Source organism: Tetrao urogallus (genome assembly GCF_951394365.1).
Source record: "Tetrao urogallus genome assembly, chromosome: 5".
Lineage (NCBI taxonomy): Eukaryota > Metazoa > Chordata > Aves > Galliformes > Phasianidae > Tetrao > Tetrao urogallus.
Window position 1 is genome coordinate 53,698,730 of NC_136818.1, and position 12,466 is coordinate 53,711,195.

The 12,466-nt window shown below is 36.4% G+C and overlaps 2 protein-coding genes across 2 annotated transcripts in view; one reads left to right on the top strand and one right to left on the bottom strand.

Moving 5' to 3' along the window:
- Positions 1–648: 648 nt before the first annotated feature.
- SFR1 (SWI5 dependent homologous recombination repair protein 1) lies at positions 649–2,321 on the top strand (the record flags this gene model as incomplete). Its single annotated transcript, XM_079536147.1, has 3 exons — positions 649–744; positions 1,536–1,916; positions 2,130–2,321. The coding sequence occupies 3 exons, from the start codon at positions 649–651 to the stop codon at positions 2,319–2,321; spliced, it is 669 nt and encodes a 222-aa protein (XP_079392273.1).
- Positions 2,322–4,234: 1,913 nt separating this feature from the next.
- The window catches only part of CFAP43 (cilia and flagella associated protein 43), a gene marked incomplete at both ends in the record, with an annotated part of 43,812 nt that continues 35,580 nt past the window's right edge, over positions 4,235–12,466 (bottom strand). The window contains 9 exons of the mRNA XM_079536359.1: positions 4,235–4,392; positions 5,007–5,160; positions 6,729–6,809; positions 7,268–7,432; positions 8,228–8,384; positions 9,202–9,314; positions 9,973–10,180; positions 10,564–10,652; positions 10,934–11,020. Of these exons, the coding sequence (XP_079392485.1) occupies positions 4,235–4,392; positions 5,007–5,160; positions 6,729–6,809; positions 7,268–7,432; positions 8,228–8,384; positions 9,202–9,314; positions 9,973–10,180; positions 10,564–10,652; positions 10,934–11,020 (1,212 nt within the window). The remainder of the gene's footprint in view (positions 4,393–5,006; positions 5,161–6,728; positions 6,810–7,267; positions 7,433–8,227; positions 8,385–9,201; positions 9,315–9,972; positions 10,181–10,563; positions 10,653–10,933; positions 11,021–12,466) is intronic.

Consider the following 12,466-nt stretch of genomic DNA (forward strand, 5'->3'; position numbering starts at 1 on the left):
TGCAGCTCAGTCATTAGCAGGTGGCTCGTGAGCGCTGTGCGAAGTCACGCTGAAATCAATGTACTGTTGGCTCGTGCTGAGAGGTGTGCCGCTTCTATTCAGGAGCATACAGGGAATATGGACTTGGACTCTAAATTTCCAGCTGTGTGGCGGCATCCCCAGAAGGATCAAACGAGGCAGTGGGTTATTTCATGCATCTGAGTACCCTGTTACTATTTTTAATGGAAAAGGTTGATCACACAGATGGACTACAAAAATCTTGTGGCTCCCAGCAATCCTTTATCGCTGCTCGGGCTGCCCTTCAATGAATGGACTGGTTCTGAACAACCTGGCTTTGTAAAGGTTGTGCCTTTGAGTCAGACACGCAGCAGGGATCGCTGAGGTTAAGAAAATACAGTTTATTTGGAGTAAGGGTTTTTGATGAGTTTGATGTTGTAGGATCTGACCTTTGATTTACAGGCATACTAAGTCCAAGTGGTTCATAAGTTCTCTTGCTCCTCTGTAATAGTTTGTAACCGTTAGAAAATAAACCCTAGTATTTCTTACCAGAGCTTTTTACTTATTTCTGCAGCCACGTGGCTCGCTATAATCAGGTGAGAACAGCAGCACCCAATTTGTTTTTCAACAGGAACTGCTATCTGCCTTGAGATGGAGGAAGCAGCGTGTGATAAATTGACGTCTTTGTGCCATACACCAAAGGATTCTGGGACAGCAGCTCCACAGAGGACTAGTTCAGGAAAACAGGTATAGAAACTTAAAGGTCCTACTTTTCTTGGTTCCCATATATGTAAAGTGACCTCCTGTGACTTCTACTTGCATTTGAAAATCTCTGCTTTGGTGTTTCTCCTCCCACGCGCTATAATGAAGCACTCGGACTTGCCATAGTGCGTATCAGTGTAAACTGGAACTATGCTGGATGAGGCTAAATTGCAAATGTCCCTTAACTAATCCTTTCCTGTGCTTTAGGATTTTTCCGTGGATAAAAACGTTAGAAATTATAAATACATTTGTTAACTTGTTTTTAAGGGACTTAAAGGCATGAACAAGTCAAAATTATGTATATAGTTAACACTTAAAAACAAGTTAACAGATACTCTTAAGTAGTATATAGATGTTTTATACTCGTGCTAATAGAGGAAGTGTGTGTGTGTGGTAGGATGCAATGTTAAGAAAAAAAAATCCTTATCTCCATTAAACAAGAGGAGAAGTGGAACTAGCTGGAAATAGCCAAGTTGAAATATGCCATGTGTCTTTGCACAAAGACTAAGTGCATTAATGAGGGTTTACTTTAAGGATTATACACACGCACGTATATAAATAAACAAGGCAATACAGATATATATTTTTAGTAAATTGTTGCTGTGTGCAAACACACCTGAAAGGAAGAGGTTAACTTTTACGTTTGCAAAAGACGGTGACAATTCAGAAGTCTGTCTTACAGTTGTCTTTACTAATGACATATTCTGTATGGATAAAAAGTTCTTTGAAATTTGATTGAAGACAAGTGTTTTTTTCTTGTTCTTCATTTTCTTTAGCCAATGAGTGCAACTCTAAGGGAACGATTAAGGAAAACAAGACGTTCGTTTAATGCTAATTTTACAGTGGCAAAGCGGCTCAAGGTAGATACTGAAGAAAAAGACTGTGCAGATGTTGACAGTGGGTGTCTGCCAAAGATAGGCATGGATTGTTCCACATTACAAGATGGTTCTGAATGCCTGGAAAGAAACTGCACTGTAAATACTTATTTCAAAAGTCCGTTACAGGAAAACAATCTCTGCAAATCAGCAGAGAACGTGGTAAGGGTTGATGTTAGTCAGCAGCAGTTCCTAGAAGAAAAAGTAAGGCTGATGAAACAAGTGAAAGATAAGGAAGAGCTACTTCGAAGGCTCAAACTGGTCAAGATGTACCGATCTAAGGTAAGGATGACCTCTAGAAAGCCCTTCTAAATCACTCTTTGAAGTGAAATTGAATGGTGTTGTTACTTATTGATTTAAGCCACATTTAATTGTGTAGTGTTTGTATATTAGCTCAGTTTAAGCCATTTAATAAAAATAGATTTGCAGGGTACTAAAATCATTTTTCATTTGCAGAAATGTTGCTGATTATTTTTTTCTTAATCCCAATTCTAGAACAACCTGTCTGAACTGCAGGCTTTGATAGTAAAATGGAGAAGCAGTACCCAGCTGATGCTGTATGAGCTGCAGTCTGCCTTTTCTGCAGATGGCAAGAAAGTGAGTCTCAGTCAGCTGATAGATACTTTTGGATTGGAAGACCACTTACTGCACTACAGCAGAACAGAAGAAGATTTTGTGGACACGTAACCTACTGGTGCAAAGCTTTCAATTACATGCATCAGCAAAAAAGACTGAATGAACCGATAAACTAAGAAGTGTTGATCAAACAATGGATTTTGTTTTGGTGAGAGTTTCTCATGAGAGCTTGTGAAACTGCATACTTAAACATGGTATGCTGTAAAAACCATTACTTTATAGTGAAAACTGAATTTATGCAGACTGTTTTGGAAAACTGGCTATAGAGCTTGGTTAGTGATTATTTTAAATAAAATGAAATCAAGTAATACCTTAATCAAACAACTGTCTGCCTTGTACCTGTTAGTCTTCATGGTTTTAAGACAGAATGCAAGTTCAAATCAACTGTCACTTCTGTTGGTGTTAAGATGGGGAGAAGGGTTCAGTTCTTTGTTCATAAGATACATCCTCATCTTCCAAACTTATTCCTGCTGCCAGTTAATGACATCATTTTGCAAGTCAGGTAAAGGTAATTTTTGTGTTAATATTCTGGAACTGCAATTAGCAATAATTAAAGCTATTAAGAACATCTAAGGGAAATATAATGGCACTGACCCTCGTCCAGACAGTTGTTTTTAGAGGAACTCTAACAGCTTTTGGTAACAGAAAAAAAAATGTAACTGCCATCTGTCTACTGTACTGGCTCATTTAAGAGCTGAGGCATTCTCTCTCCAAGGTTCTTCAATTACAGCATCATTTACCTTTCTGTAGTAACACTAAAGAAAACTCCAGCATTTCATTCCTTCTCCAATAAAAACTGCCTTCTCAAAATGTTTTACTCTTATTATTTCAACTTGAAATTGCTTATTTTCTCACTTCTATAGCTGTAGTGTGGTGACTTGGCTGCTTTTGTTTTCCTTCTTTTATCCACTGTAACAGTATATAGATCTGTACTTGATCTACCATGCTTCCTGCTGTAAATATTTTTAACTACACCCCCATTCCTTATTTGCTGTAGTTTAACTGTTTTCTTTATATGTGGCAATTACTCGTTAATAAGGAAGTAATTTTGTCCATACCCCAAGGGAAGTGGAAAGAAAAACACAGATGAAATAGTCTGTTTTAATGTTGTTAGGGCTCATTAAATTGAAGTTTGTAGCCACAGTTTACTTTGAGGAATACCGAGTGGCATTGCCCAGTGGGAATTAATGAAGAACAACATTTATTACTGATCACATTTTAGGTACTAATAATTCATTTCTTCTGCCTCTTTAACTTACTGAAACAAGATGATGGGACTTCCTTTTGGGGGCAGTTCTTTTTCCTAAGACCTTTAGCGAGTTTGGAATTCTGTTGTTTCTAAGGAAGTTTCAGCAAGAAGCAAAAAAGCATGCAGGAAGAATGGAGATGTATTTAGAATCCTTTAAAAACCTCTGAGGCGATTAAGCAGAAGTGTTTGTAATGCAGTCACAACAGAAGTACATTTCATTACAGGTATAGGATTTTGCTGAATCAAGATATCAAAGCTATTAATACTCTCACAGAGGAATAATTTTAGATTTTATGGGAATTTATTAAAGGTAGAGAAAAACTGACACGAAGCGTGGAAAAGGGAGGCAAGTGGCAGATGCAGATTTACTGCTTTCTTGCAGTACTTCACAATATCCTACAACTGCATTCTAAGGAAATAGAATAGGTGTATTCCTATCATTCCTACAAGATAATCTTTCAGTTATTTTCTGTAATAAGCTATATGGTTTATATAATCAAAAGAGCAGAAATGCATCACAAAAGAAAAAAAAGGTAGGTAAGACGAGGTACAAAATGTATGAAACAAACATGTATCCTTCAAAGTGATGTTATTTGAGAAGAAACAGAAGAACAGAAGATGGTACCAGAAGAAAATATTTGCTGAAAGACAAGTGCAGAGACAAAAGGTAGATTTCCAAATTCATATTCTTGTATATCTACCAGGATTGGGATTTTTAAAGAATAGGGAATGTTTTTGATTTTAATCTTTCAGCTTCTGCTTGAAGAATTCCAAGGTGTTTTTCCTGTTCCTCTACGAGACCTCGCAGCTGTTTCTGCTTCAAAATCTCCTGGTAACGCCGCTTTGCATTCCTTTCAGAAATATGCTGCATATCTGCATAAAACAATATCTGAGTCAGCCTATACATAAAGTGGATGCATAGTCTACAAATGTATTGGACTTGCTCAAGGGTCATTCCAATTTCTGTATAAAAGCAGCACACATTTTTCAAAAAGGCTCACAGTTGGATTTAACGGTCTTTATAGTAGTGAATAAAGCAGAAAAAGTTTAAAAGGCACTGGCTGCACTTCCTTTATTTTTTAACAAATACCCAATGCTGTGAAACTAATCATCTGACATTTGAAAGAACTATATAGCTTTCCTAATAAGGGATATCCTTCTTAGTTCCTCTGTTCCTTTAAGTATGTGAAAAGAAGTGTGTTGGACAGTCTTACAAATAAAGGTCTGTTGTATAATGAAGATATTAATGGCTGTAATATTTTGACTTTCAGTAATTAAATCAACTTTGGTTACAACAGTATCCATCTGCAGGAATGTTCTTATGTAAACGATGTTAAGATCGTGGTAGAAGTACTGCTAATTATGCATGTGAAATAGTAAATAAACATTCCTTGTCCTTTAGGATGCTGATGGAGAACAGGACTGTCTAATGTTGGAGATACTTTCTGAATGTTCTATGTGACTTAAAGTGCATTACTGCAACTCACCAGCTGCCTGATAGATATGCCTCCTTTCTGAAACAGACACAAGCATTTCCTTCAGCTCAAGGCTCAGCTCATAGTTTGCTTGCTCTTTTAAACTGATGCACTTCTCCAACTCTTTAATTCTCTTCTGATGTTTCTTCATATTCTTCTTGTGCAGCTGCGCATTTCCAAATGAATAAAACAAATACATGAGATTATATGAAAGCTGTTCAAACTTTGGATGAAAGCCTATAGTCTTCAACACTGCATATTAGCTCTGTTTATTTCCATGTATTTGGATCTGACCAGTAGCACATTCTAGCTTTACTTTCACACTATTTCAATATGCTTAAGAGTGTTTAAATAGAAGTAGCAGACAAGGAAGAAAAATGCATGGGTCAAGAAGAAAGATTAACTACAGAACAGGCAAAGCAGGAAAAGGAAGTCAATAAAACCAGTGCATTGAAAGTTCTCTTTGGCTGCCAGATGCTGCAGAAGGTAGGGCTGCTGTGCTGAAGACATCTGAAGGGCTGCAAAGGGATAAAGTCAATACTGAAGATTGAAGAGGAGCTTAGAGAAAATGGCAGCTGATGTCATTTACAGTAAGCTGCAGAAAATCCAGTGGAATCCCTTAAAAACAAGAATAGCCATAAAATGTTAAAATAGGTAAGGAACTAATTGTGTCTGTGTTATTTTGAATATAGGAAGGCAGTGATACTATGAACAGACTTGCTGCTAGAGAGAAACATTAAGCAGTGAAGATTTGAAACAAGACTTCATTAGAAAATAGAATAGTGACTTTTATAGACAGTGATTTGTAAGAAGTGTTAAGAAGGTCTGCGTTCAGATTTTCAAGAAGGAAGACATTTAATTCTAGAAACAAAGTAGGTTCATGCCCAACTATATATATATATATATATATATATATATATATGCTTATATATAAATATATATATATATATATGCTTCCAAAGACTTCAGAGTTTTCTAGCTGGCTACTGGCTACAGTGCTGCTATGATGGCTCAGGGCAAGTTGAAACTATTGAAAGACAGATATAGCTATTGCACACTGGTTGCTCCAAAAGTAATGGAAATTCAACAGATGCAGAGAGCATAACAGCACTATTTGATAAATTCTCAGCTACAATGCACTTTAACAAATTCACCTCCATTAGCTGTGTGTTTCCACCAGTGATGAACAAGAGCCAGTGATGAACAAGAGCCATATGATGCCATGCTCATATGAGGTGACCCACTGTTGTTGCTGCCACCACTGAAACACACCACCCACCACCTCACTGTGCTCACATCCACTATTTGGACTCCATCAACATTCAGCAAGCATCAATGACTGTCAGTGGGTGCCATTCTTCTGCACATGAAAGAATACAATGACACACCTTTGCTTCCCTGTCAGATACCCATCTGTCAGACTGCCCCTCTGCTGCCATCTGTCCCATGGCAACAACACATAGCAGAATATTGGTAGGAAGGTTCAGCCTCTACAGCCATTCCACCAACATCCACCTCTGACATCATGGACTAACATAATAACATAGGAAGCACTGTTTTCATGTCTTCATCAGCCCTCATATATTCATCTGTGTGTACTGTCGTGGTTACACTTCAACAGTCCTTGAGCTAGCTGAAGAGTTTAGTATGGCTACATCAGTTACCATTATTCTTTAAAAGCATTTTTCCTAACGCAGAACAGTTAGGATATATCTGTGAAAGGAGGTGGTTCACCTTATCCATGACACCAAGAGTCTGCTCCATCACTGCGATGCGGTGGGCAATGTGGCTATCATAGTCCAGCATGGTTAGGAACTGAGAATTAAAAACAAGTGAATCAGCTTGTCAAGCCTGTTTGTTAAATTGTGAAATTAAAAACAAAACAAAACAAAAAAAAACCTCAGTGTACTTTTCTGCAGTAAAAAACCTTACTTGTCATCATAAATGGACATTTTAAAGACAGGTTTTGATGCTGCAGGAATACTATACCATACAGCTGTTAAAAAGCATGATTTCTATGATTTAATGCAAACAAAGATTGAACAAATTGTGGTTTTTTTGTTGTTTGTTTGTTTTTAAAGCAACAGCAAAACACCAAACTATAATTTATAAGGTAATCTAAGCACAGAGGGCAGTCAAAAATAGGCAGTAGACAGATTTCTGTAGATTCAACATTCATCCTTTCAGGGTACCAACCCACCAAATTAATAGATAAAAGCTTTGTGCAACAAAATTCACTGTGGTCAAAATGTAACTTAGAGAAAATAACTCACTAGCTGGCGATCTTTAGTAATAGGTAATGTTGCAATATCCCGAGCTTTCTGATTCAGATCTTCTATTTGCATTCTCATTTTCTTGTGCTCCCATTCCAGCTGAAATATCTCCTTAGAGAATTCTTTGCATTCCACCATGCTAGCAATTTTTTTTTCTACTTGATCCTGAAAATAGAGATTATTTGTAGTTAACACATTTCATGGGTTATGAAATAATTAGTTGCAACAAGGGCAAGGTGCCAAAGTTACTAGATTAAGTAAGGAAAATACGCCATAGAATACACTAATTCCAGATGCTCTAGATGGCTACCTTTTGTGGAATTTTATTCCCTTTTGTGTCCCACATCACAGCCTTGGATCACAGAAGGAAAATTACAACAAAAATTACAAATAACATCACACTCCATCTTCTTATATTTTACAAGAACATTATAGCATTTCACCTCTGCAAAATACACACTTAAGGTACTCTGTAGTTATTACTGAATTATTTGTGCAGGAGCATTAAAAATAAAAACTTATAGTAGAATGCCTAATAAAAACATTAGTGAGTATGAAAAACTGTGGAAGTGATACTTACACTTGAAACCTCATATTAAAAGTTGTATTATTATTTTTTTAAGTCTTACTGTAACCTAAGGTTCAACATGACTGTATGTTTACCTTGAGGGAATTTTAGGGCTTGTGCCTGTAATATTAATATTTTCTATTTACAGCATGTAAGTGATGGTAGGTCTAAAAACTGTTTCATTCATCTGAATTGTATTGATCAAACATAAAGAAAGCAGTCCATGTTGCAATCTATATATAATAATAAAAAACATTACAAAATTCTCACCATCTTATAGTTTACAGTTGACCTTATTGCTTTGAAACTAGATATTACAGAAAAAAAACCCACCAATCTCTGAAAGACAATATTTTATTTAAGAAACTTAAGCTTCCTCCCTCATAAATTACCATGATATTGCAATTCAGTTCTTCAATAACACTCTTTTTAATGAAAATGGCATCAGCGTAATCTGGGATCTCAGTACTTTCAAATTCTACCTGTCCTTGTTTTAGCAAAAACTGGAAAGTCAAATTCAGTTGAAATTTTATCTTCTCCTCCTGCAGCCTAAAATAGCAGAAAACAAAAGCAATGCTTAGTGATTGCAACTTGAATATATAAATCCTCCCATGATTTTCAAAATGTTTGTGTGATAAATGCTGTGCTCAAGTGGGGCTTGCTCTTCCACACCTTGTCTTTTATTCGCTCCCCAAATTACTTCAGAGTTGGCAACTTATTTCCATATATAACGTTGTCCACATCTAGATTCAGGTTAACACACTCTAGCAGATGTTCTGAGAGAAAATGCCCTACCTGAACAATAATCTTAATAATGATTGCCAAGGAAATGAAGGAGACTTCCAGCCAGCACCTCTTTTTTTTTTTTTTTAGTGCAATTTTCCTGAGGTTTGCTCCTGAATGACAATGAATATGAAAAATGTTGTATATACAAAAAACGAAAATCATTTCAGTGCAACCAGGTGTCATGCGACTGAGCAGCAAACTGCAAGCAGGAGTGATCACTGTGGTTTCTCTGGGCCTACATGAGGAAAAATTAACTAGACCAACTAGCTCAACTATGAAGTTGAAATATGAAGTATGAAGTACCTTAAAAGCCTTTTGGTAATCACTATTATGATGTATGACACAGCTTTTGGAGTAGTGAGTTTGCATTGAAGACCACACTGCCATCCTTACTGACATCATTATTTAAAATGCTAAGGTAAGATTGGCTTCAGCCTGCTCACACATGCTGCAATCCTACCATACCTCTCAAATATCTTAGCTGACTTCTAGATAAAAGAACACAGCTGTGTAATTCTGCATGTGACTGTGATGCTGGAATATCAAAATGTAGCTGAATATAGAAAAGAAACAAAATTACCAAGTGAGTTCTTGGAAAATTTTTTCTATTTTTGAGCTCATCTTCTCATTGTCATCTATTCTTCTTTGGAGAAAGACCTCAATTTCTGCCAGAATTAGGGCCATCCATTTCACCTGAACAAGCGACATATAACATTCTAAAATTTCCCCACTTCATACATTTGTCAGGATAAGCAAGAAGAGAAAAGATCTGAAGACACACGTATGTATAAATATGCTGGCTTAGAGTCCTACGTTCTGATCAGAAAATAATTTATTCTGTCTCGTCAGATCTGTCTCTGGAGATAAGAGATTGCCACTCCTATGCTTTTAAGCTGAACAAATAGTCCACTAGAGTTTTGCAGAAACAGTCTCCATTAAGAATTGCTTGCTCCTGATGCTTTAGCAGTGGTTATGCATTGGTGCAGATATGGCGTGCTAACGGAAGAGAAAGACTCTAAAAGATTATGAAAATGAAATCACTTAATAGTTTTTTTTTAACATGAAGATAGAAATGTTTTAAAATGAAATCATGCCAAGGTCACAAATATCCCTATCAAATGCTCTCATGTTAATATGGTAATGTTTGCTCTGAAGAACTAGAGCTGGTTTATTTTGTTGACACTTCTGTTATTCTGAATAGAAAGTGGCCAGACATAACCAACCCAATTAGATGCAGTTTATTTATGCTGCCTATTCACTTCACCACCAGCCTAGCATTATTTTTGAACTCCACAGAAATTTTCAGTATATACTTTGAAAAATATAGTGGCAAAATAAAGCATTTACATACCAGCTGCTCACTCTTGAATTTATTTCGTCTAGCTAGACAAAACTTTTCCCATATAGATGGGTCTAAGCCATTAGGCATGTGCTCAGGATTATCCAGTTCATCCATGGCTTTCATTAAACGGGTGAGTTCATCTTTGTAATCTTCAGCTGACACTGAAGAACTTCTAGAACAGGTTGCAGTGTCCAGAGAGATTTCTGTTGTTACAGTCCTAGTGTACATACACAGTACATACAGTATTTACTTTTATTCTTACGTGAAAGAATACAACATACAACTATGAATATTTCATACTCTTAATTTCTTGCAAAGAAAAAAAAAAAAGGTAAAACGACATCTTACACAAAATAAGAATGTTTATGAGAACTGATGATAATTTAGATTGCATTTTAAATGTATTTTGTGGTGTAAACCAGGAAATATACGTACTCAAAATAACAATTGTTAGTATGATAGGAAATCAACTATTGCTAACCATCTAATAAAAAGAAGGCAATCTACTGATTACCACAATAATTGCTAATTATTTCAGTAATCCAAATCTTGTTTTTGAAATAGTAGTATTTGAACTATTTTAATCAGGGTTATTCCTACCTTGGGCGACACTTGTAAAGTTCCAAAAGTTCATCAAGAAGATTAGCAGGAACATCAGCAAAATTCTTCCTAAAACCATATTCCAGATTCTAGGAGGGAAACAGAAAGCTTCCTGGTCATCACAATGTGATTTTTTAAAAAGCAGCAACTTGTTCCTATCTTAGTTTACTTCGTTAATGACTGAAATTAAGTAGTGATGGAAAATATATGCATATAAAACTTTCAGAAGTGGTCTAGATTTCCTCTGGAAAAACATGCTTAGAAAACTGAACTCACACCACACTTAAAATACAGCATGTTCTTCTCATTACCAAGACACAGCAATAACTATTTTACTCCTGAATCTGCCTGTGCTTATCTGGAGCCTCACCTTATCTTCAGCTACTGCATTATCATATTGTTCTGTGTAAAAATCAGTTTTCTTTCTTGTAGTCTCCACTGTTCTCGCAATCTTGACCTGTAAGAAAACCAGAGGATTTCAAGAATGAAATTCGGCCAGCAGAAGTACTGATAAAACTGACACCTTCTCAATTCTAGAGAAAGCTTTATGAGCCATTTTTAAGAGCCATATAATGCCTCCTTCAGAAAGTTATTTGTGGATACAGGTTAAAGGTGAATATACGAAATTCAAATATTCCACAAATAAGAAAATTGTGTATTTTAAGTCTTTATATATTTTGAATATAAAGACTAATGATGACATTACTTCTTTCTTGTATAAATATTTCCTTTTCCTTTCATGTAATCCCAGCTAAGATTGGTCAAAAATTCTTAAACACTGTTCAGTGGAAGATTTTGATTCTGGAATGCTACTGCCCTGTTTGAATGCCCTGTTTGAAAGCTCAGTTGTTTAATCAAGGCTGTTTAAGTGTTTGTACTTTGCTTTGTTGCATTTGACAGTTCGCATAAATGAAAAGATATGGCAATGGCAATATTTAGAAAGACTTTAAACGTAAGATGTATTTTGAAAAATGTAACTTGGTATACCCTTTGCTTCACATAATTTTAAAACTAGTTCATCCTATTCAGTGGCAGGGGGCTGGATGTCTACTTTGGAGCCAGTCCCTATAGCTGGCATAAAAACAGCTGCCTGCAGCTCCAATCAAAGAGATCTGTACAGGATGAGTTAGAGGTTTGACATGGGGAGGCAGTGTGGTCTCAGGAACACCTCCACAAAGTGGGCAAATGGGATAACACTGTCTCATGAGACAGAAGCAAACTGCACACTACTGCTTAGATCCCATGAGTCAGATGGGTTTGGCAGGAAATAGAAATCACAGGTGTCAGACGAAAGCAGTACTGTGGGCAGCAAGCGCTTGTAGTATTGAAATCCAAATCTACTACTTGTGCTCCCCAGTCTTTTTGTTGACTGGTATATGGTTTGGCAAGGACTGGCAAACTCTTCAGGAGATGAAATTCACTGACAAGTCTAAAACCACTTTATACACTGTCTATGTTCTGCTTCAACAGTCAGATACCCATGCTACCTCTACTTATGCTTTGAACTGGCAAATACAAGTCACATGGCCCTGGACTACATTAGCCAAGCCAGCAAAAAGTGTGATTCCTCTAAGCATTCTTTGTGTGCATTTTTCTAATGTAAATGGCAGCATTACTGGTCCTGTCAGCTTGATACTGGATGCTAAAAATTACTGTGTATAACAAACAAATAGCAGCATGCCATTTTCAATGTATGCAGCTTTACTAAAGAATGCCAGATGAACAAAGATAGCTATCTACTTAAAACCATACATGTTCATAATCCATGTCTTATGCCCATCTTAAGAAAGTGTCAACTGCTCTGAAAATTGTCAGAAAATCATTCATAGCAAAATTGTGATTTGGAAAGAACAGTTTTCAGAAGAAATTGTACAGCAATTACATGTATTTCCTAAGCATTCCA